This window comes from Zingiber officinale, chromosome 4A (assembly GCF_018446385.1).
Source record: "Zingiber officinale cultivar Zhangliang chromosome 4A, Zo_v1.1, whole genome shotgun sequence".
In the NCBI taxonomy this organism is placed as follows: domain Eukaryota; kingdom Viridiplantae; phylum Streptophyta; class Magnoliopsida; order Zingiberales; family Zingiberaceae; genus Zingiber; species Zingiber officinale.
In genome coordinates this window covers 162,875,763-162,901,656 of record NC_055992.1, presented here as the reverse complement: position 1 = coordinate 162,901,656, position 25,894 = coordinate 162,875,763, and the positions used below count along the sequence as shown (strand labels likewise).

General features: G+C 36.5%; 2 protein-coding genes across 3 annotated transcripts; one reads left to right on the top strand and one right to left on the bottom strand.

The window, feature by feature from the left end:
* The first annotated feature begins 2,202 nt into the window (after positions 1–2,202).
* Positions 2,203–4,480, top strand: LOC121972165 (uncharacterized protein At4g28440-like). The gene is made up of 3 exons (XM_042523831.1): positions 2,203–2,346; positions 2,620–2,845; positions 3,983–4,480. Exons 2-3 carry the CDS (start codon positions 2,623–2,625, stop codon positions 4,171–4,173), a joined length of 414 nt encoding a protein of 137 aa, XP_042379765.1. The 5' UTR covers positions 2,203–2,346; positions 2,620–2,622; the 3' UTR covers positions 4,174–4,480.
* Positions 4,481–5,984: 1,504 nt separating this feature from the next.
* LOC121972164 (serine/threonine-protein kinase TOUSLED-like) lies at positions 5,985–16,149 on the bottom strand. Of its 2 annotated transcripts, none has more exons than XM_042523829.1 (16): positions 15,629–16,149; positions 14,745–14,834; positions 13,796–13,999; positions 12,196–12,249; positions 11,068–11,175; positions 10,927–10,971; positions 10,024–10,136; positions 9,090–9,156; positions 8,398–8,464; positions 8,024–8,121; positions 7,760–7,939; positions 7,364–7,574; positions 6,920–7,184; positions 6,626–6,680; positions 6,299–6,460; positions 5,985–6,218 (listed from the first exon to the last, which is right to left on the bottom strand). In XM_042523829.1, the coding sequence occupies exons 1-16, from the start codon at positions 15,845–15,847 to the stop codon at positions 6,123–6,125; spliced, it is 2,034 nt and encodes a 677-aa protein (XP_042379763.1). In that variant the 5' UTR covers positions 15,848–16,149; the 3' UTR covers positions 5,985–6,122. The 2 variants fall into 2 exon arrangements, with proteins under 2 accessions (XP_042379763.1, XP_042379764.1); XM_042523830.1 differs by having other exon boundaries at positions 11,068–11,172.
* Between the last annotated feature and the right edge of the window lie 9,745 nt (positions 16,150–25,894).

Here is a 25,894-nt window from a genome sequence, read left to right as displayed (position 1 = left end):
CAAAAAAAATTAAAAATTAATAATCACAAGCCAATTTATAAAATTAACTTAACACTGTGGAATAAAATCTTGCGTAAGCTGCACATATGAATCACTCATCGTGACACAGATTAATAAAGACAATATAGATATTATAATCATCATTCATACACACCCATTATTTATATGAGTTTTCATTTTTACTTGTCCTGATAATCTAGCTAGGTATCCGATTTTTACGATCCAATTAATCTGAGAGGTAACTGATTTGATCCTATAAAAATTTTCATCAATCATCAGATAATTCAAAAAGCACAGATGATTCTTCGCCTCGTTTATCAACAAAACAACATTAAAAACAAAGTATATATTTAACAACAAGACAATATTTAAAAATAATTAAATAGTTCAAAAACAATACATTCATCACTTTTATTATAAAAGTACATATATATATATATGGTTCGGATCTATCACATTCCATCTTGCTAAAAACTAGTACATTTATCATATCTCACCATCTCATTCTACAACATCTATGAAATAATTTTCCATCCTTAATTAAGGACGGAATTATAATTCAGTCGTTATTAGTCAATCTTCTCATAGTGGATATGGATTATTGCAAAAGTTGGTAAAAAAAAAAGAAAGAAATTAATAGTGTAGAAATATTGATACTACTGTTCTATGAATAAATTCAAACAGAAAAATAATTATTTAAGTTGATAAGGAAATATTATTGCTTTATTCGTAAATATAGAGAGCGTCAACTGACGAAAAAAATTAATGAGGAATATTAAACTGGATAATAATATAAAAAATTATCCACGTTTATTATTTTATTTAGTAATTTACATTAACTTATAAAAAAATAGATAATTTAGTATGTAATTTCAATTTAAATAAATTATATTTTTACCGGAATAAACTTTGATTGAATTAAATTAATTTGTATTTAAAACTAAATATCTTTGAGAAATAGTTATAATAGAGAAATAAAAATGTATTCATTTGACATAATCTTTAAATCTTATTTTAAATAACTATAATATTTAAAATTTATCATATATATGTTAAGTACTCACGAAGACAGTGATCTTCCAAATCACTGCCGTGTTGAATTTGATTGATCGATCGTTTATCTAAAAAAGAGGATGAAGTTTGAAGGGAACTGGATCGATATTACTCACACAAAATATAATATAATATTAATTAAGCTTCGTACATAATTAAGCACAGAACGCGGAACAGCTAGCTAGCGCCGCCGGCCGAATTATTAACGTTTACTAATTATTTAATTACTAGCTCGCTCCGTATGCATATATGGCGGCAGCATGCGGCTCACGGCGCCGGAACGCCGGGGAGGAAGGGAATGGGAGGCAGAAGCGACGGCGTCGCCGGCGTCGGCTTCGGCGGCAGGAACGGGATCGGAGGGAGAATCGAAGTCTTCGGCGGGGGGAGGAAGACGGTTAAGCTCCTCGCGGCATGAGCAGAGGGAGCGGCGGAGCAGATCAGGAGGAAGAGGAGCAGCGATAGGATTCTGGCGCCCATTGTCAGAATTCTATCGAACAGGTGGCGGATGTGGTTTGTTGGATTCCAGGCAGTGTATTTATAGAGGAAAATGGCGCGGTGGCGTCGCACTGCCGGAGCAAATTCACGATGTGGATAAAAATAATAAATTATTGATGATTAATTATTTTTTTTGAATTTTTTATTGTATTTGAACCATTAAAATGCTATTTTTTATACGAGCAAATGTCTGATCTGAAATGATTGAGATAGCACGTTGGCCTTGGTCTTGGTCTTGGTCTTGGTCTTGGTCTTGGGACGGATTGACGGAGGTGCTGGGACGAACGTATTTATTTTTTGTCATCATAAAATAATTGAGCATCTTATGGACTATCAACCTATTTGGGCGAGACATCGGGGACGAACATATTCATCTTTTGTCATTATGAAATGGTGACAAAATACGAATATGCTCATCCTCAGTGCCCCCATCAACTCGTCCCAGGACTAACACGGAGGAGGTAAATCACGGGTGACTACTAGTCTTTGGAATAATGACTAATATATAAGAGATATATTTATCTTGATTTTATCAAAATTTGAGCCTCAGATCTCATGGTGGCCATTATGAAATGATTGAGCATCTTATGGACTATCAAACTATTTGGGCCATGGTTTAAACCAGAATCAGAGGTCATCATGAAGTAATGGGCCGGGCCAGAGACGCGACTCATCGTGTGCCCGATTCATTTGCTTAGGTTTCTGGTATCCTTGTCCATAAAAAGGAGGAGAGGGTTCACTGAATCCCTAATCCTCCGATTCTCGCTTCCTCTCACCGCCTGCGATTCCTGCGGCTTGGTAATTTTGTTTCTCGAATTTACTTGAATCATCGCAATATGGTTTCGTTTTTTTTTGTTAAATCTGGGAATCCGTGTCTAGATCGGGCTTTTTTCCCTTTGAATTTTTTGACGGGCGATTAATTTGATGGATTCCGGCGTCCTATCGTTCCATTCATAATATTTCGTTAGTTTCTCTCACTGATATGATTGTAGATCGATCGGAATTGGGGGTTTGTGTATCTTTGTGGTAAAAATTAGGGATCCGATCGGTTGATGGTTTTCGAATTTGCAGGAAATGGCTGAGTCGAAGCCTGCCATGAGGAAACCTGAGTTTACCAAGGTCGATCAGCTTAGGCCTGGCACCAACGGCCATACGCTCGTGGTTAAGGTGGTCGATGCAAAGATGGTGATGGCAAAGGGGCGCCCGAATGGGCCTCAGGTTCGTCAGATGCGCTTAGCTGAATGTTTGGTGGGAGATGAAACTGGAATGATCATCTTCACGGCCAGGAATGAGCAAGGTTTAGCTTTTTCTGCAAAACATATTATGATGTCGTCATAATGGGTTTTTACGATTATTTGATCATTTTGTTCTTTATAATTCCGCATATGGATTGGTTTGCATGCATGCATATCTACAAAAATTTACTCTCGAGTTTAATCATCTACTCAGGGCTCGTCTCTGTATTACCTGTTCTAACCCAACCTTTTGTTGCTTGTTGCTACAAGCCTACAACTTGCTTGTGTTGCTTGATTTTGTTAGCCCACATTTTGGACACACTGCATTTTGTATGTTAAATGTTTAAGAAGAATACTGAATTTATTTTAAAAATCATTCTGTCAATTGTGAAGTATTTCTCTTGGCACCATTGTTGCATGCCTTGAATTTATTATGGTCTTCTTTCTGACCCATTCCTACATTTTTCTTCTTCGACCTCATCTTATTGCTATGCTAGGAGTTTGAAGACATTCTCCCAAAATATTACTTCGACTTCTTCATGTATCATCTAGGGTTTACTCAAAAAGATATCAGTATAGTCATTTGCATAAATTTACATTTAGATCCTAATGTTTCTAAACAGTGAGGTAGTTATTCCACTTATGTTCTTTTCCGTCAATACCTGAAAGTACTTTGATCTTCAATTTTTCTCATATTCTCCAATGAACATGTATTTTTTTCGGTCTCTGGTTGAATATGCAATTTGACTTTCAAGGTAATGGGAAAATTTTAATGGGGTTACTATGCCATTAACAGCCATTACTTTTGTTATGTTGTTGCAATTCCAAGTCGTAGATTCCTAGTAGCTTGGATTTAGGATCTTGTTATAAGTCTGAGTAGGGATTTTATTGTCTTTCATCTTCATGTCTATAAATTAGCTTCTCCTCTTTGTTGAATGTGCACTTTGGATTTAATTTTTTAAACCTACATTCTAACTGCCACAATCAGATATGGAATTGCAGAAATTTCAAGATTTCACCTGTACCTTCATTGACCTGTTTCATCATAGAATTCCACATAGTTCTAATTTAGCATGTAAATTTCAAATCAATGCCTCACAATTAGCATCCTCAGCTCGACGAGCTTTTGCTCATTGATAATTGTTGTGTTATCTTTTCGCCGATATTGACACTAATGTTTGAAAAATGTGTGAACCCAGTGGATTTGATGAAGGCAGATACTACTGTAGTACTTAGAAATGCAAAGATCGACATGTTCAAAGGATCAATGCGGCTTGCTGTGGACAAGTGGGGACGGATTGAAGTCGCAGATCCAGCTGATTTCACAGTGAAACAGGACAACAATCTATCTCTGATCGAGTTTGAGCTGGTGACTGTCGTGGAAGAGTGACCGAAAATGGCCAGTTGATGGTTACTGAAGCAGTTGTACTTTTATGCTGAACCAAGACTTCTGATATCATGTTATACTCCATCGGATTCTTTAAACTTTCTCAACTGGAGTTTTAGGAAGGCGAGGTCAGGTGAATCTGGGTGATTAAACCTTATAAGCTCATTGTGTTGTGAATTTGAGCAAAGATGTCGACGATAGCATAATTATCTCTGATTGCGAAATTTAAACTTTGGGAGATGTCAACTTGTTTCGTGTCTGATCTAAACAATTTTATATTATGAAAGTAAATTATCTTATTCTGCTTAAATGTCTTTTATTTGTTGTATCTAATCTACTTGCAGCTCCTTTCACAATCAATTAAGATACCCACTCTGACTCTGAGCACATAGTGTTAGATTCCTTCCAAAACAATAACACTTGCAGAACATGGTTATTTTAGACTCCATCAAAAGCTGTATATTTTAAGAGTAACTTGTTGACGACCCAGCTAATTTAATGAAAATGTATTCGTGGAGAAATTCCAAACATAACTCAACGTGCTCTAAACTGACATAATCAGAAACTTTTATTTATATATATATATATATATATATATATATAAAAGGGGTTGAGTTATTGTATTAAATAAAAAAAATTAATTCATGCGGCATAAGTGGATTTGAATTTTTTTTATTATTTTTTTAAAATTTCCCAATAAAATTTTATCTTTAAAATTTAAGGATTTTGTTATAATATATATATATAAGATTAATCGTGGAGATAACCAATTTAATTCTATAAAAGTTTTCATCGACTGCTGTGGTAAATTGATAAGCGCTTGCGGAGGCTCATCTAAGCAACCAACCGATTAATCCTAGGGATAATCAATCCAATCTTAAAAAATTTCTCACTAGTCATTGAAATAAATAAAGAGATGTTGGTCTATACCAACTATCCACTTTCTCAAACTCGCTATTTATTGGCTAGTAATTTAGGCCATCGGAAATCGGAGGAGTTGAAGTTGATGGCGGAGACGGAAAACCAGAGGAGATGCCATTGGCGAGAGAGGACAGAGTCACGGGTGGAAAGGAAGGAGAGGATGTGATGAATAAAGGAATCGGGTAGAATGCTAATGTAGTCTTCCAACGATTTCCTGAGGTGACCGCGGCGACAGTGATGAATAGAGTCGACCATGCCAGGGTTGCTGCGGAGGAAGTGCGCAAGGCGGACATTTACTCTCTAAGGTTCAAATACAATAATTTGATTTATCATCTATTTTTTTAAAAAAATTATGATTTATATATCTACATATATCTCTCTCAATATTAATGAGGCCGATATTAGGATGACCATTAAATAACGGACCTATCTTTTTTTTATTATCAGAATTACTATATTATTTTTACAAATGCTCAATTAATGTATTTGTAAGGGCAAAATAGCATTTGTATTTTTGATTCCTTCGTATCAACATATGTAGCAGACACACCTCGCTCACCACCCTCGCCGCGTCCTCCGCCGTCACCTCCTGTCCGCCGTAATCCTAGCGACCGCATCCTGCAAAATAGTTAAGCCCGATGGCGCAGGCCTCCACGACCGCGACGGCGGTGTGTCAGCCCTGGACTGGCTCATCGCCGACGGTCTGACGGTACAGTGCTAATAACGGTGGCTGTGGGCGCACGTATTAGGCGGAAGGGTGGTGAAGCGGAGTGGACGCGTCATGGACGCGTGGCGGTGGGCCGTTAATCGGCGGCTTGTGGAGGGTAGCGATCGGTGACTGGCTGCCACACACAAACTGCATTTACATGCCAAAGGTTTTAAGAACACTACAGTAGACCAGATGACTGCATCCAAATTCAATGAATGCTGCTCATTACATGCCAAAGCCTTTTCTTTTATGAGTGAGGCTCCTGAACCAGAGAAGGCCAGAAAAAAAAGCTTTTAGAACAACATTTTGCTGCTATCAGGCATTATCTCTTTGAATAGGAGAGATAAGGATCCTGAGCGATGGTTAGAACATCAGGCCTTTCTGCTTGATTATATGTCAAGCACCGACGCATTAGCTCCTGCAACCGTAGATGGAAATTAACTTTAGGGGAGAGAGATAACGCAAAGTGATGTAGTTGTGAAGAGAATAACGGCTCACCTTTGCCTCGTTTGAAACAGATGGCTTTGAAGGAAATTCCACTTTGCGAGCATTGATGATGGTGTCTTCACGAAGGATTCTCTCTTGAGTCTGGTCATGACCAAAGGGGCGTCTGCCGAAGAGCATTTGATACAGAATCACACCGGCCGACCAGACATCCACCTGTGTTTCAATAAAGAACTCAACATCAGCATGATCTTTGTGTTTCAATAAAGAACAGTTTTTCGCTTTGCTATTCCTCCTAATGTTAGGTTCAGGCACTGCTTTCTTTGCTAGGGCCCGGAGACTATTTGAAGCAAAGATAATAATGCCTTCAGACTTACTGACCTTCGAAGATATCAATGGTGTTTTGCTGAGGTCGAAGCATTCTGGAGGCAGGTACCTGCAGACATGACAAAATATAAACAATATTACATCAGCCAACCAGGATATAAACGATATGGCAAAACAGAGTTGATATCTCAAATTCCAGACATGTTAAGTCAGCAGTCTCATCCTCATTGTTATCATCTTTCACTTCATATAAAATCACTCATGCCGTGTACATAATTAAATAGTGTGAAGATCAGGTAAAGAAACAGAGAGCCAAAGCAAGGGAAGAATAGATATGTGTGCATTTACCAATATGTTCCAGCACCTTGGGAAGTAAGTTCCATACCCTGAGATCCAACATCATCCTCCACTATTTTACTTAGGCCAAAATCAGTCACTTTGGCAACACCAACCTCATCAAAGAGAACATTACCAGGTTTCAAGTCGTAATGGATGATCTTTTGAGGTCTCTTATTCAAGTAGACGAGGCCATTAAATATCTGAACAATTATAATTTTAGCTTCCTTCTCTGGGAGAATTGGTGTTGCCTTTAGGACAGCATCAAGATCTTTGCCTAACGCAAGCAGCAGAAACATAATAGCATTAGTATGATTCTGGGAATGGTGAAAATTTGGAAAAACAAGTGCAATAAACACGAAGTTTCTTCAGAACATGAATTGATCATAAAGCGGCTTTTTATAAAGCAGAATGCCTTTTGCATAAACTAAAAAGTAAAGCAGAATGCTTATTTACCGCTGCAATATTCTAAGACAGTGCAGAAAGTGTTGTGATCAATCTCGAAGATATCCCATAGACGCACAATGTTAGGATGCACTAAAGTCTTGTGTATATTGTACTCCCTAATTGCATGTCGTATGTAACTTTGCTTCTTCTCTTCACTCCATTGGCCATTCAAACCATGAAGCTTACATGCAACATATCTATACTCCACTAAATCAAATGCCTGTTTCAAAAGTATGCAGGTCAAATCACAGAAAATCTATGTTCATTTATGTCTATCAAGTAAACTAAAATTCTCCTTTGATGTAGTTGACTATACGAAACATCTACATTATAAATCACTTTGTGTCATGGTCAAAGTTGCTATAAATAATACAACCACAGTATAATGATACAAAAAAACAGTACCTTGTAAACCTCGCTAAATCCTCCTTTTCCTAAGAGGTTGAGGAGAGCATAACGTTGGTTAAGAATAGAGAAATTGTTGAAGCGTGAACCATCTTCATCTCGTATCCGCTTCATTTCACGTATAAGCTTTCCCTTTTCCAGTTCATAACGTTCCTTCTCTCTCAAACAGCTCTCTTCCTCCTTGGATAATATAAAGAGGCAAAGCAATCAGTGGTTCTGTAAGAAAAAAAAATGTGACACTGCTTACATAGTATAGGAACTAACCCTCTTGATGCTTGCCAAACGAGACTTACAAATCTCATCCTGTACAACAAAATCTTCATCTGACATGCTAGTTTCCATGTCACTGCCATCACCTTTGTCTTCATGGCATGCCAGAAAAATCATATAAGCATGTGTATAATATATTCACTTTAAGGTGCTTTCAAATTTATCAGTCATCCAAGTCACAGGTTAAGTAGGCAATGTGATATTTAATAATAGCTATACTATTGTGCTTCTACAACTCGAAACTTCCAAGTGCTCTAAAGCACTTCTAGCAACTATGTATCAAGGTGGCCAATTCAAATGGATAATATGTTGAACATTTAATGAGAAGCACTAAAAAAAGAATCACACGAAAAGAAGCAAAGAGTTACCAGGTTGTCTTTTCTTCAGAGATTTCTTGTACCGCTCAATAGATTCTCTCATCTCCAATAATGATTTCTGCAATATGGCAGTGGAAGAGGATAAAGGGGGAAAACAATGTAAATGAACACAAGATTTCACTTATGTGGGAAAATTATGCAAACACGGTGAGACATACATGAAAAGAGTTACTGCAATGAACTAGTGAAATCACCTCTGCTACTGAATATAGTGTAGTTATATATTCTGATTGTTCGGCATGAATAACAGAACATTCTAACTGGTATACAATAATGAGACTAGTTTATAAAATCTTGTCAGTCAGTAACATCTCCGTTTAACAATTGAAGGATGATCACAATGTTCTTTTACTGCAACTCAAAAGACAATTATCATCATAAGTTATTGCTCATGCTTCACAAGCTTAATCATTTCACTTATTCTGACAGGGGGATTATTCTTGGACGATATGTTATCAAGACCAATAAAATCATATGTTCTTCTAATTCATAAGTGTTGATAAAGATGCATGAAGACATAGATACAAGTATATGACAATAAGATTGATATACAACTGCATCCATGCAAGTATCTGACTTTATTGAGACATTTTTCTCATATACAAATACTACTGATAAACATACAAGTCAAGGTCATTTTTATGATTAATTTGAGATGTAAACATGAGCTCACAAGAACCTACTAGGTGAGCATTAATATCCTTTAATGCTTGACCTTCCTCCCATGCCTCTGAAATAATGGTTCCAGTCCTGCCATGAACAGAAAACATATTGAAAACAATAAAGAGGGTGTTCACACTTTGAAAGTATTAAAAACAAACATACCCATGTCAAGATGCATGATGGCTATATTATTATTTGGTTGTGTTATCAGAAGAATTTAAGTTGAATAAAAATGGAAACTGACAATTTTGAAATGATCATTAAGTTTTATCCAATTCTAAGTATCAATGAAGCATCACTTTTTGCACATCTCCCTTATAATGTTTACTTATTTAAATTTTACATACAGCATTTAGATCCATCATACTTAAAAATAATCTATGATAACAAAAGGTAGCCAATACTATTTCTACAAACGTGCAGGAGCAAATGTGGGTTTCAACACAACAAATTTCCACATTAGATCACAGAAAATTAAACCATAAGAATATCTAACGGAATCAAATTTGAAGATGAAAATTCCATGCTAATACAATCCTATTTAAAGTTGTATTTCATAAAACCTTCCTAAAGTCGAATCACAAATGATATGTTGCTATGAAAACCTTTATATCACTTCATCAAGCCTGTACTGCTTTCTCAACAATAAAAACAAACTGTGATCATGAGAGCATAGTTTATCCCACCCATAAGAATAAAGGACAATTGATGAACTGTAAATATATTACCAATCAATCTCCTCTAATATTATCTGAGACTTAAAAAAGAGTTGGTCATGCGAATAAAATATCTTAATGAAGGGATCTGAAACTGTACTCAGTCAGAATTCAAAATTTGATTTCTATTCAGATCAGCTAGAAGTCTGGGATATCAAAATTGCAAGTTACAATAATTGTTTACTGAACTTCTGTTTAATGACCAGTACATAATAGAAATCCAGGAATCGGAACTGACCTAAGAACAGCAACATTTCCGAGCCTAACAGATTCTTGTCGTACTTTCACCCTTGCTTCCTGCCTCTCTGCTTTTGAGAATGATATCAGTAGATCAGATAGCACTTTAATCCGCTGCACCATAGCATTAAACGACAACACATCATTTCATAAGCTGTTGGGCCCACTGATGAAATGAGAGATAGATCAACAAAAGGTTCATCAATCAAAGATGCCGCATAACTTGACATTATGGATGTGTTATTGATACTTAGCAGTAGTGAGTACTTCGAATACCAACAATCCTGGAACCATTCATTAAAGTGTACCAGTAGAATAACCAAAATTTGGACAAAAAATGAGTTGTGTCTCTGATGGCAAATTTCCTATTAATGAGTTATGATAAGACATTGTGATTCTCATTAAATATCCAAGTCAGAGGCCAAGAAAATAAATCATTTGAATATCATAATTGTCACTGAGTCAATGGGGGTTATGCAATTTATATATATCTTGCAACATTCAATAGCATAAAAATAATTAAGAATCCCAGAAAAAATGGAGCATAAGATTCTAGCAATTGGCGTTGTGTTATCATGCCTGAATTCTTCTATGTCATTTCATGTCAATATAAAATCATATTAAAGATATAAAACTAGTTTATTTAAAAAAAAATCAATATGAAGTGAGAATTAGTTAAACATTCTAAAGCAGACCAATTTATATACATAAATTGTTGATCAACATTATGATACATAAATTTATATATTTCAAGAAGTTGACACATGGCTGTACAAAATGGTTTCCATATACCTCTCACGAACAACATTATGATAGCTCACATTAATGAACAATTGATGTTTCATGAAAGTATTATCTCTACACAAGGAAGAAGAAGATTACACAAGTTCGGATAGAATAAAACCTTTGTCTTCATTTGTTGATTATGTTCTTTGAGTTCTTTTAGTTCCTGTTTAATGAAAGATGTAATTGAGCTATGAATGCCATCTTCATAAGATGATAAGATAAGCCGATGATAGCCAGTGAACTATCAAATAATGTGTACCTTTTCAAACTGGCGGGCAAGATTATGAGTTTCAGATGCTTCATGGCGTGCCTTATTTAACTCTTCCTCCAAGGTTGCATTTTTGCTACGTAATAATGATATTTCCTGCTAAATGATCCAAACTTTAATTGAGTTACAAAAATTTCAAAGTATAGGAAATTGGAATAATAAAAGAGAGGAAGGGATGAAGAGGCAGAGTAACACATCATTGTGAAATGATGAAGTAAATCATTAAGAATATCCTTGTACAAAGGGTACATGAAGATAAGATAGCAATTAATTGTTCATCCATCAGCCAATCTTAAAAAGTCTATCGATGTTGAATATTCATTAAATTACACTAATCATGCTGATATCTTCAAAGCTTATAATGAAGATTCACTCAAACCAATAAAAAATGCAGCAACTAGGATATCTAGGAGAATTGTCATACCATTGAAAAGTCACTAACAATAGGTTCATATGAATACCTTCTGATTCATGCTAAATTCTAAAGGAGTAGCTATTTTGCATTTGGTAGTTATAATTATTCCATTTTAGTTCACTTTCTTTATTCCTCCCATCAAAGTAATAATAGTTATGCCAACCTATCACATTTATCCTTTCACAAAAAGCATTTAAGTTTTTTTTCTAATTTTTTATTTCAGGGAGATTTTGATCTCTCTCTCACAGAGATTACCCTTGTCTATTACTTATCCAGTTCCTGCAAACTAAATATAAGAATGAAATGAGAATCTATTATATCCTATGGATCAACTATCAAAATAATTCACTCTTATACTATTCCATTGCCTAAAAATAGCTGTTCTATTTGTGGCCAACTCTATTCTGTAAACCAAACATGTGGTTGCAATCTAAGGTCTAATCTTGTCATTTTCATGTGGAACTACATGATCTAGCTAGACTAATGCTTTGGTAGAACTGTGTGACAAGCATGAGTACGTCATGAACCAATAAGAAATAGCAAATATGAATAACAGGTAAAATATAGGAGCCAGAAAGTGTAGATCATACAAAATTACAGATTATCAACTTGGCATAAAAGTGAAATTTAATACATATTGCAAAGTGTACAAAGTTTCTTCATACTATTATGAGTGCAGAGAGAGAGAGAGAGAGAGAGAGGACCTGCAACAAGGTAATTCTATCATCATTCCCAAGTGGCAGTTTAGACAAAATGTCCTGCAAAAGGAATCAACCATTTAACATACCAAAGCACAATATCTAATTTTGATTGAATTCTTGAGGTAGTGAAAAAACCAAGCTGCCTATCATAAATATTCCTCCCTGGCCTGAACTTTGTAATAAAAAACTGAATGATATAAAATCTATCTTTCACCAATACGATAAGTTATTGACTGCAAATATTTTTAAAGAAATCATAAAAAATGGATAAAATATTTGTATGGTTTCTATTTGAATTTAGTACTGGCCATTTTTTCCTTTTATTTTTATCAATCAAACTTTTAAAGTTCCAATTTGCTGAAATATGGCCATTTTGTCCGTTACACTCGAAAATAAAAGCAATGGAAATAACATGTCAACTGTCTAAGCATCCCAGGGAACTCTATTTTTGATGATGTGGCTCTAACTTGCCAGTTTTTACTACAGAAGATTTCTTTTGCAAACTACCTCTTTTTAGGCTTTCATCATGATGATCACTTTCACTGAAGGATAACTTATAGATATAATTATCTTCATCATCACACACTAGAATTTTGGTCATTTGCAATAGTCATGTTACACAGTAAAAAACAATCCCTTCCTTCTCCAATCTAGTCTGCCTTTGTTAAATCAGGGAAAATAATAATGAAGAAACAAATTTCAAATTACTAGAGCACAATTCAATTTTCTACAAAGGAATGATCATATGGGTAATTCAGCAATTCATATAAACATTATGATGGGAACAAATTGTTCTGGTTGACAAAGCACAGTTACAACTTGCCCATATGAAGAATTGGCATATTAACTTTGTTAAGCCCAACCAATTTCCAAGATAATAGGAATTCACTAATCTACACAAATAAAAAGTATTGATATACTAAATATAAGAATAAGATATAGCCGATTTTAGACCAATTTGGACCATAGGATCTTAGGATTGAAAGATCTTGATTTCAGTCAGGAGCGTTGACAAGCCTGCTCACAAGCAAGGTAATGTTGTCCTTTATACAAAAAGACTAATGAACCAATTCATGCATTTTGCCAATAGGTCAGAAAACCTTGAGCGGTTAGTGTGCTAATGAGAGGCCTTAGTATGAAAACACAATGAAAAATAGCCAAATCGCTACCAACCATGTGTAATGTAACCTTTGCTCAAACAAACTCACATATTGCCATTACCTATAAAGGAATCTTTTCCAAAGGAATATAAATGAAAAAGGATAACAGATACATTTCAGAAGTAATAGCTATGACCAAAACAGTCTTCTCATCAAGTCCCACAGTTGCATCCATCATCCTCATGGTAAATAAACTTTGATTATATATTTTAAAAAGACAGCCTAGTGCATGAAGCTTCCACCAATACAGGGTCTCGGAGAAGGGTCTATTGTATGCAGTCTTACCTAATTTGTAAGAGGTTGTTTCCATGACTCAAACCCGTGACCACCTCCAAATTACACGACAACAACTTTATCGTTGTGCCAACTTTGATTATATATCTTATGGCCAAAAAACAGTACAACACAATTTTTCATAATCAAGAAAAGCATAGATAAAGTACCTTTTTTGCGGGACTCTCAAGTTGTCCATTTGAGATAACTGAGGAAGTTGATACTACACGAGTTTGCTCAGATGTCTTTGAGCCACGACCCCTACCAGTTGATGGACGACCTCTACCACGACCTTGCTTTTTCTTATTTGACTCATCCAAATTTCTTCTAATCTCGAGACTCTCCAAGGGCTTTATCCTACCATTTGTTGTTTCCTAAATGAACACCATTTAGCAAGTTTTACATCAATAAGAAAGACAACTATAAAGTGCTTACAAGTTCATATAGGAATAATAATATAGCAACAAGAATCTCAGCTAACTTGTAATATTCACTTTTATCAGCATTATTTTATTAATTCAGAAGGCGCAAGAGATCAGTCATAGGCATAATATGATGAGAATGTCAAAATTGCAAGAAAGAGTGAAACAATAGCTCAACAGTATTATCTATCTGTTCAAATACTATTATTTTGGTGTGATGTAAGACACTATGACGACCATAAGAATGGGTTTACATACCATCTTCATAAGTGTAAATAATAATAATAATAATAATAATAATAATAATAAAAAATAGAGCTCTGACGAATGAAATGGGAGATAGAAGAATAATAGCACAAGCCAATCCAGTAATAAATTGCATCACTTAAGATGCAAACCATAAAGGTTATACTACCTGGCTCACATGAAAATAATTTGATTCTATAAAAGTTTCTCTTAAATATGTGACAAAATGAATCTCATTCAAAGGCTTGAGTTATTGCATATCAGGCAATAGAGTGCATTGTCTAAACCCAAAATATCAGGCTATTCACAAAATCTGGAAAATAATTAGCATGTGAAAAAACATTGGATAAATGTTATTCAGACAACAGTGGTAGACTAGAGATCTAAGTGTAATGTTAAGGACACAGAAAAATTCATATTTGTGTTTAATCTGCTATTAAGGGACAATTACCTTATATTGTTCAATAGCTAGATCATGATCACCTTCTTCAAATCTCTGGCGCTTCTGAATGTTGTGTTGTATCAAGAACTCTTCGCCAGTCTGAAAATGCAACTTTAATCAAAATGGTAAAATATGTGAAATCAGCAAATGATAATACATCAGGCTATTTCTATTTGTCTTTTGTCACAGTAGAAGGGATAATGTTGCTCAACAAATACTCGAAATGAACAAACAGTACTGTCACCATAGACATGCTTCTAGTGAACATAAAAGCTAATGCAGCACTTATCAAATTCCACGATGGAAAGAATGCAACAAATTGTTGGAGCCTATTAAACATAAACATAAATTATTTGTTTTAATCGAATGAGTTACAAATTTTGCAAAGAAAAACTAATATGACGGTTAAGAAAGGACTTCAATAACACATAGTCAACTAAGCATTACTAAATATCACAAATTTACACCCAGCCGACAAAAGATGAATGGCACTATCTAAGAGATTTCATCAACGTTTAGAACATTATAAGTTCTAAAGTTAGAAACAGAAAAGAATCATAAAGATAAAAATAATGAAGGTAAAGCTTTTATTTTTTGTATTTTTCTTCAGAGGGGTAGCAACTAAGGGGATAACAAGAGTTCAACTTGTGGAGGTAAGGCAAAGTAACAATCTACATGAAAGCAAGCACATATTTTTTACTATATACGAAAATTAAACTCCTAAAGCACATATTTAGACAAGTAGTTTCACCAACAGGATCCTAAATACACAATCATCTAATTATCTTGAGAAAGAAAAAACAAATGCAGCTTTCGAGTTAAATCTCACAACAATAGGTAGAAAACGTCAAATCTACTTGCTAGTAAGTAGAAAGAGTAGGATTAGTACTGACATCATCGTCGGAGGATGAGTCAGGCAATTCCTCTTGCTCCGCAAACCTCATCGGAGGAGGAGGAGGAGGAGGAGGAGGAGACTGCCACGCCGACTGAATTGTGAGTGAAGACGAGCTCTTCCCTGCCATGCGAGCCTCCAGCTTGGCCAGCTTCGTCGGTAGGGACGGATCAGGAGGACTCGAACTCGAAGATAACTGCATGACTATGTCGTCGGACATGGCCGTTCAGTTCTAGGAAACTAATCAAATCGACAACGGAAAAACGATCTACAAAACCCTAGTTCATCTCATTCCGCTCCCGCAGTCCGATCCGACACCACCTTACTCCAAACGTCGCTTTGGAAAAACTCGATCCAAAAAAAAAAAGGGAAAAAATCCAAAAAAAAAAATGAAAAACGAAAACAGAGCCTCAGTTTGCGCTACCGGCGCCACCACTCGCCGGCTCCGGCATTCAAAGGGATACCAATACAAGGCGGAGAAGGAGAGAAGGGCGTTTTGGGAAAATACTTTTACGATAGGGGACTCTCTTTGCATAAAGGTTATAAAGAACAAAATGAAAGGTTTAAAAAAAGAATGGAAATGATAATAAAATTGCCTTATTAATTGTTAAATAAAAAAATAGATCCACTACTTAACGGTCCTTTTAATGTCGTTCTCACGGATATGGAGAGAGGTTCATATAAATACATAGATCATAGGTGCATGGTGGAAGTAAATCCTAGATCGTCAATTCTTAAGAATTGATCTCTCATTATTACGTTAGAGATAATACGTGCGGGGGTTGAACCTTAAAAGTTTTCGTGACTGTGAAGAAATAAATTGCGGCAATTTACCAAAAGGCGTACTACAGTTAATGTATTTACCAAAAAGCGCATTACGGTTTTGTATTTACCAAAAGGCGCAGGTAAGTGATGTATATTACCGAATATAACCCTACCGCCAACCAACACCTCTGATCAGTCATCAATTCCCAGGCATCCGAACCACATTTTTAAAAAACTTAGATATTAAAAAAAAACGATCATTAGGGTACTTCCCTCCTTCGTGACATGCGAGTGCAGCTCGGTCTTGTGAAACCCTAGTTTAGTGTTCGTGAGCCATCAGTTCGAGTTTTTCTCAAGCGCCATCTAGCTAGCATTTCAGTTTAATTAAAAACCAAGAGTGTTCGTGAGCCATCAGTGAAGGATTCTAGGGTTTACATTACATTAATCAGCTAGTATCATAATGGCGCAAAGACGTCGATCGGGCGAATCATCATCCTCGCCACATCAATTAGCTGTAAAGGTTATCATTTTACAAACTCTGTGATATTGAGAAGCTGAACTAGTATGATTTAAAATTTTTTATTTTTATAAAGTATAGGGTTCAGTTGATGTTGGACAGAAACTGCATTGGAACAGTGTCCTCGGTCACTTTAAAAGTTTTTTTCAACCATCCACGAAGAAAGGAACGCATGGAGGCGGTGTTATTTTACATGACCGACACATAGTGCTGATCAAACAGTCACCCTTTCGTATTTTTTTGGACATAGAAGATATGCAGCACATCCGTGGGATTTTGGTAAATATATTTGAAAATTGGGATTCAAGTAGTCAAACCTTTAGATTCTCAGGTACAATTTATAAATTTGTATTTTAATTACAAAGTAGTTGTATGGTAAAATTTAAGCGTTTGCTAAACTTGGGGCTGATACGATGCCGTATCAGGCCCAACGTGGGCCTGATACGGCATCTTATCAGGCCCAACGTGGGCCTGATACGATGGAGTATCAGTTCTTGATATGACATTGTATCATGTCCACGGTGTTCCTAATACTTTTGTATGTGTTGGTAGAATTCTAATAATAATTTAACTTGGTCAGGTGTTCCGGTTTGCTTCACAAGAGGAGACGTTTCATTGCTGCTCGGTATTGCAGACCGAGGAGCTTCAATTCCGATTGATTCAGCTAAAGCATCCAATGACATTTTTCTAACTTACTTCTCAAACAAAAAAGAAGCTACTAGATCAAGAATTGAGGAGTTGCTTAAATTTTATGACAATCGCGTTGAAGGCGAAGATGATGTTTTATTATTTTGCAAATTCTATATTTTGTATATATTTGTTTGTGTCTTATTTTCTTCTAGTACATATAAGGTCCCGTTAAGTCTTATAGATATAGTAGATGATTTTGAGAATCTTGATAGATTCAACTGGGTTGAATCAATCCATGAATTTATGGCTCCACAATTACCTAAGATTGGGGACATATTTTCATCAACTGAGACAAAACATGCTAACACCAACCTCCCTTACCTAAAGGGATTTGCTGGTCTTTTGGCAGTAAGTGTTTAATTTGTGTGAAAATTTTTAATATTTTGCGAACAATTATAAAATAGTTAACCCTTGTCATGGTGAATCAGGCATGGTTTTTGGAGCATGTTCCAATCCAAAAACCATACAAAATAAAAGGAGCCAGAATAAATAAGTGGAGGAATATTCCTTCACATATTAGTAAGGTGAGAGAAATGATTAACCAAGTTTTATCTGAAGAGGTAAATTTAGAATACTTTGACTATAGTTTGGTAAAAAAATATGGTTTTAACATGTGGTTTAATATTCTTACAGGTTGTGATTAACCTAATCCCTAACCAAGATGAAAGATCATTGGTTGAGAACCTTGCTGGCGTTGAGGACAGTCCACATGCAATGGAGGCATCACAAATTGAAGTGAGTGTAGGAGGAAGGCAGATTAATAAGGATTGTTGTAATTGCATTATGCAAGCAAACAGAATTAAAGAGCTAACAACGGAGAACATGCAATTGAAGGAGAGGGTGAAAGAATTACTTAAAATAGTTGAAAATAAAGGCATGGAATCTCAATATAGCGAGCATGTGGACGATCCTCAAATTGAACCTGTAAGTGTTACAACAAGAAGTAGGAGAGGACGTGACAGAAGTCGCTATGATTATAGGGATACTCCAATTGATAATCCATTGTGGCTCAAAACTTTACCTAAGAGGCAGCGTAGAAATATACAAATAAGTGAGCCTGGGGAGAAAGTTTCAAGTCTAGGAGAAGGAAAAAAAAGTTGTCAAAGAATCTGATGTTGTGGGCAAGGGGAAAGGAAAATTTGATTTGGATGAAATGGAAGAAGAAATTGATATTGTACAATTGATGGAAGACAAATTTGATGAAGAGGCAGAGAATGATGTAGATATGTTTGCCAAATATGACAAAATGAGGAAACAAGCCATTGCTATAAGACATATCTGCAAATTTCATTGTAATTTGTTAGATTTAATGGATTATCTAATTGCCTTTTTTGTTTATGTGCATAGTATGTGAAGAAGCAATTTAAGTTTTCCAAGAAAAAAAAACAAGACGAAGAGGTGACGTACTTGTTAAAAGCCTTAGAGAAAATAAAGTATGTAAATTACATAGTTGATTAGTCAAGACAATTATATGCTTCTCTAATTACATAGTTGATCTAAGGTTATCAAAATTAAATTTGTAAAAATAATCTCTGATTTGTTTACTTTGTAGGTTTACAAATGATATAGTTTGGGAGAAACCACTCTTTTATTTAAATTTGTACTCCCTTTTATCTGGTGTGAATGGAAAAATGTTGACAAGAGGGGATGTAATCGACACGTATTGCAAAATTCTATTTAGGGGGGCATTCCCGTCTGGAAGCATATACAACAAGTCAATATATTGTTCAACATTCTTCACAGTAAAGAATTTATTTGAGAATAGTAAAAATTAGAATTCTTTTTATTATTTGGTTATGTATGTATGACTTTGCATATTTGTAGTCGTTAATGAAATCGTCAAGTAAGTTTGCCTTCGAACATATGATAAAGACGGATAGACGAGATGAAGAGGTAAGGTATATATTTATACCTTTGTGCAGTGATAATGCACACTTCCACTTGCTGGTGGTCGACACCAAATCAATGACGTTCAATCAGTACAATTCTCTTGCAAGTGGAAGTAAATACAAATATGAATTTGCAGCAGCGGTGAGCATCTAATAATAATGATATTGTTTGTATTTTAATATAAATGCTAGTTGATGGAAAATGAAAATTTCCTCTTCAATGTTCAGGTATCAGATTTTAAATTATATAGTCGTGAGCACGTTGCTACTATTCATCCAAACTAGGAAAGACATTATCCGTTTGATAGATGGGTCTCTCGCACAATTGAATGTCCACAACAACAAGCAAGGTAAATCGAGCACAAGGTGTGAATATAAATAATTGATAAAAAATTATTGACAATTAAAATGCTGTTGTTCTTTACAGCGTTGACTGTGTCTTCTTTGTGATGCAATACATTCGATGTCTCCTATATGATATGAAGATGGACTTCAAACAAGGAGACATGAAAAAGATTAGAATTGATGTAATGGTAGCAATTTTGAGGGATAAATATTTTCAAACATTGGATTAAATATCCAGTCTTGTAAGGCAAAAACTTGTATAGATTGTAAATGCAATTATTACGTAGTGTAGGACTTTTAATATCTTTGTATGTAGTCTTTGTTGTATAATACGGTGGTATGTAGTGTATGAGAAGATTAGAAACTGTCACTGGAATATTAATAATATTGCATAGTGATTAGTCAGAAATATAAATCACAAAATACAAAATGCAATGCTGGTGCTTATCAGTGGAAAGAGACAATGTATATAAGTTGTAATGCGCACCATTTCTATCTTCTCAAAACTGAAATCATGGTAACGGTTGGGATTGTTTAAAAAATCAAATAGGCTCGGACCAACGGAGGTTTCCAAAGCACGTCACTAGGTTCCGTGCCAACTGCCACGGAGCAATACCTTATTAGAAATGGGGTATAAATACATTTTGACACCAAATATACCATCTTCCCAGTTAGAACTTCACAGGGAACATGATTTCAGGTAGAACCAAGTAGGGGAGGGGCATCAGTGGGTTTTGGTGAAAACCCACTGATGGACCTAGACACATCGGATTGGACCCATTTCAGCTCTAGTGGTATTCTGGAGTTGCAAGGACTCAGAATCTGGTGGCAAATAATAATTTAAATATTTATAGGTGCTGGGAAAAATTTAAAATGCAATCAGCCTCCGTTGGGCCTGATATGCTTGGATATCAGGCCCAACGTGAGCCTGATATGCTTGGATATCAGGCCCACCGTGGGCCTGATATGCTTGGATATCAGGCCCAACGTGGGCCTGATATCCAAGCATATCAGGCCCAAAGTCGCCTTGACACTTATAAATGGCAACTGGCACGGAGCCATACTTCGTAATCCATGGTGTATAAATTATGTTTGACAGCATAAATACCATCTCCCCACCATGACCTTCACAGGGACTTGATTTCATGAAAATCCAAGTAGGGGAGGGTCATCAGTGGGTTTTGCTCAAAACCCACTGATGGACCTAGACACATCGGATTGGATCCATTTCAGCGCTAGTGGTATTCTGGAGTTGCAAGGACTCAGAATCTGGTGGCAAATAAATGTTTAAATATTTATAGGTGCTGGGAAAAATTTAAAATACAATCAGCCTCCGTTGGGCCTGATATGCTTGGATATCAGGCCCAACGTGGGCCTGATATGCTTGGATATCAGGCCCAACGTGGGCCTGATATCCAAGCATATCAGGCCCAAAGTCGCCTTGGCACTTATAAATGGCAACTGGCACGGAGCCATACTTCGTAATCCATGGTGTATAAATTATGTTTGACAGCATAAATACCATCTCCCCACCATGACCTTCACAGGGACTTGATTTCATGAAAATCCAAGTAGGGGAGGGCCATCAGTGGGTTTTGCTCAAAACCCACTGATGGACCTAGACACATCGGATTGGATCCATTTCAGCGCTAGTGGTATTTTAGAGTTGCAAGGACTCAGAATCTGGTGACAAATAAATGTTTAAATATTTATAGGTGCTGGGAAAAATTTAAAATACAATCAGCCTCCGTTGGGCCTGATATGCTTGGATATCAGGCCCAACGTGGGCCTGATATCCAAGCATATCAGGCCCAAAGTCGCCTTGGCACTTATAAATGGCAACTGGCACGGAGCCATACTTCGTAATCCATGGTTTATAAATTATGTTTGACACCATAAATACCATCTCCCCACCAAGACCTTCACAGGGGACTTGATTTCATGAAAATCCAAGTAGGGGAGGGCCATCAGTGGGTTTTGGTCAAAACCCACTGATGGACCTAGACACATCGGAATGGACCCATTTCAGCTCTAGTGGTATTACGGAGTTGCAAGGACTCGAATCTGGTGGCAAATAATAATTTAAATATTTATAGGTCTTGGGAAAAATTTAAAATACAATCGTATCCTTTCTTATATATTTATACTATCTCCCCCTTTCTATAAACTCAAAATGTGCTACCATGCTCCTTATGAAAAATATAAATGGCAACTAGCACGGAGCCATACTTCTAATCCATGGTTTATAAATTATGTTTGACACCATATATACCATCTCCCCACCAATACCTTCACAGGGGACTTGATTTCATGTAAATCCAAGTAGGGGAGGGCCATCAGTGGGTTTTGGTCAAAACCCACTGATGGACCTAGACACCTCTGATTGGACCCATTTAAGCTCTAGTGGTATTCTGGAGTTGCAAGGACTCCAAATCTGGTGGCAAATAAATGTTTAAATATTTATAGGTGCTGGGAAAAATTTAAAATACAATCAGCCTCCGTTGGGCCTGATATGCTTGGATATCAGGCCCAACGTGGGCCTGATACGCTTGGATATCAGGCCCAACGTGGGCCTGATATCGTTGGGCCTGATATCCAAGCATATCAGGCCCAAAGTCGCCTTGACACTTATAAATGGCAACTGGCACGGAGCCATACTTCGTAATCCATGGTTTATAAATTATGTTTGACACCATAAATACCATCTCCCCACCAAGACCTTCACAGGGGACTTGATTTCATGAAAATCCAAGTAGGGGAGGGCCATCAGTGGGTTTTGGTCAAAACCCACTGATGGACCTAGACACATCGGATTGGACCCATATCAGCGCTAGTGGTATTCTGGAGTTGCAAGGACTCAGAATCTGGTGGCAAATAAATGTTTAAATATTTATAGGTGCTGGGAAAAATTTAAAATACAATCAGCCTCCGTTGGGCCTGATATGCTTGGATATCAGGCCCAACGTGGGCCTGATACGCTTGGATATCAGGCCCAACGTGGGCCTGATATCCAAGCATATCAGGCCCAAAGTCGCCTTGGCACTTATAAATGGCAACTGGCACGGAGCCATACTTCGTAATCCATGGTTTATAAATTATGTTTGACACCATAAATACCATCTCCCCACCAGGACCTTCACAGTGGACTTGATTTCATGAAAATCCAAGTAGGGGAGGGCCATCAGTGGGTTTTGGTCAAAACCCACTGATGGACCTAGACACATCGGAATGGACCCATTTCAGCTCTAGTGGTATTCTGGAGTTGCAAGGACTCAGAATCTGGTGGCAAATAATAATTTAAATATTTATAGGTGCTGGGAAAAATTTAAAATACAATCAGCCTCCGTTGGGCCTGATATGCTTGGATATCAGGCCCAACGTGGGCCTCATACGCTTGGATATCAGGCCCAACGTGGGCCTGATATCCAAGCATATCTGGCCCAAAGTCGCCTTGGCACTTATAAATGGCAACTGACACTGAGCCATCACTACAAGAATTTTTGCATTCAACAACACCCAATAGACAACGCTTTTTAATAAAAACGTTGTCGTTCTTTGTTTTACAACGCTTTTAGTGAAAAGCGTTGTCTATGGTATTTAATTTTTACTAAAGACAACGGTTTTTAATGAAGTGTTGTCTTTAGTGTTGTTGTTTATGGTCAAAGACAACATTTTTTTAAAAAACGTTTTTTAAAGTGTTGTGTATGTTTCCCCTAAACTCACTTAAAATAAATTCGCAGCCCTCGCTTTGCTAAACTCTAAACCCTCAACGCGCGCGCGCCTTCTCCTCACCACTCCTCTCCACGAGTTCTCCTCTCCACTCCTCTCCATGAGTGCCTTCTCCTCTCCTTCTCCTCTCCACGAGTGCCTTCTCCTCTCCTTCTCCTCTCCACGAGCGCCTTCTCCTCTCCACTCCTCTCCACGAGCGCCTTCTCCTCTCCACGAGCGCCTTCTCCTCTCCTTGCCGCGTGATCTCCTCTGAACCCTAATCTCGACCCAAACTCCTCACGCAAAACTCCTCACGCCGGCCCAACTCCTCCAAGTCGAGATCCCTAATCTCGCATTTCCCCATCTCCTCAATCAAAGTCAGCTTACCCTTCCTAATCTTCTCACGGCTCCTCAACTCCTCTGAACCCTTCGATCTTAGTTCCTTCCTCGCAGAGCAGATTCGAGAGTAGGAGGAACGGAAGAAAGAAAGGTAAAATTTCTTCCATCCCTCTAGAATAAGATTTTGTTTATTTTTGATTATTTTCTGAACTAGCCATTTTGCCGGATTCATACTGCATCAATTTTCCCCCTCCCCTGATTGTATTTTCTCATGATTTAATCTGGAATTTTTAAACGTTTAGCTATAGACTTTGGCAGTAGGTATTAATCCTTAAAAATAGCATGAAGCATATAACATGCTATCCTTTTTTCTCAAATTCAGTGTGAAGCTGTTGGCCAAGTTGCAGATATTATTCACATTCCAGCCTTTCTTTGTCGTCAGGTATAATGTGCAGCTTGAAATTAATCAATCTCTAGTGTTATTCTACTATTATTTTTATTGTGTACCCTTAATGCGCAGAGAATATCTCTCATTTTTATTGTATCTAAAACTTGTGTTCTGCATTATCTCATCTTAATTCTGGGCAGTGACTTGTGCCTACTCAGTTTGTTGAATTTATATCAACTACTATTGTTATATTTATGTCACTTGCCTTCTAAGAGCTTAATGGCTTAAGTATGATTTAATACATCATGCACTATTGCATTGAGTTGCTTATGTTGATGTCCCTTTGAGGAAGTTGCAGATTCTCAAGTGCTAAAGAAACAAAGTTGCTTATTATAAGTTATAATTCAAGCATTTTCCTGGAATGGTTTCATTTTTCAACTAAAGGTTAACATGTTTCAATAGAGAATATGTTTTGGTGAATGCTCCAATATTATATGACTCTACAATTTATACCAAGGCAAAAGTACCTAACTACCTATACGTAGACTCTAACAAACATGTACATATGGATAATATGGATAAACATGTACAAATATGCTGTGATGTTGCTGCAAGTTTCTGCTTTTATCTTTTATTTTTTTTCATACTGTTGTGAATTTGTTGGTGTAAATATATCATCTTGCTGTGAGTTTATGCATGTTTCTAACTAAACTTATGTTGATCAGTCTAAGTTGTTACAGATCAATGGATTCTACTAGAAAGAGTAAGAGAATAGGGCAACTTGCAAAGTTGGACAAGGGTAAAGAAGTCATTACAGCTGCCCGTGAAGAGAGTTGCGAGGGTGATAAAGTGTTGGATTCCAAAGACACTATCTCCTCAAGAACTTCTAGAGGTCGCACACAGTTGGATAAGATTACAAAGCAAAGAATGCAAGGTATTAGAAATGAGGTGTCATTCAATAATTTTGGACAACCGATAGGACCAGCTGCTGTAGCCATGCAAAGTTACATTGGTGTCTTGGCTCGGCAAAAGGTTAATATTAAATACAAGACATGGAAGCAAGTCCCAATTGCTGTCAAAGAATTAATATGGGAATCAGTCAATGTAAGCAAGTTAGCATGTTTTAACAATTATAATATTTCACTACTAATGATAGATATATTTTATGTTTGTCTTAATTAATCTTATTAATGTTTTCCACTTATTTGATGTACAGTTGATTTATAATGTTGACTCAAAGTGGAAAAAGGGATGTTTGAGGTCTGCAAACAGTAAGTGGAGGCAATACAAGACCCATCTCACCCAAAAATTTATTTTAAGCAGGCGTGACAAACCTGAGGAGTTGAATGAGCCACCTGTTGGCTTTGAAATTACAAGAGAAGATTGGCGTGCGTTTGTCATTAGTCGCATTTCTGAAGATTTCATTGTAAGATTCTAAATTTTTTCTTTTGAAACTATTCGATCATAATTCATTATGTATTATTCAAATTTGATATGTCGCCTGTTTGAAATAACTAGAAACTCAGTGATCAACAAAAAGAGCGAAGGAAAAAAAATAGATATCCTCATCGACTCTCACGCAAAGGGTATGCACGCTTTGCTGAAGAAATTGTAAGTATTTTTAAA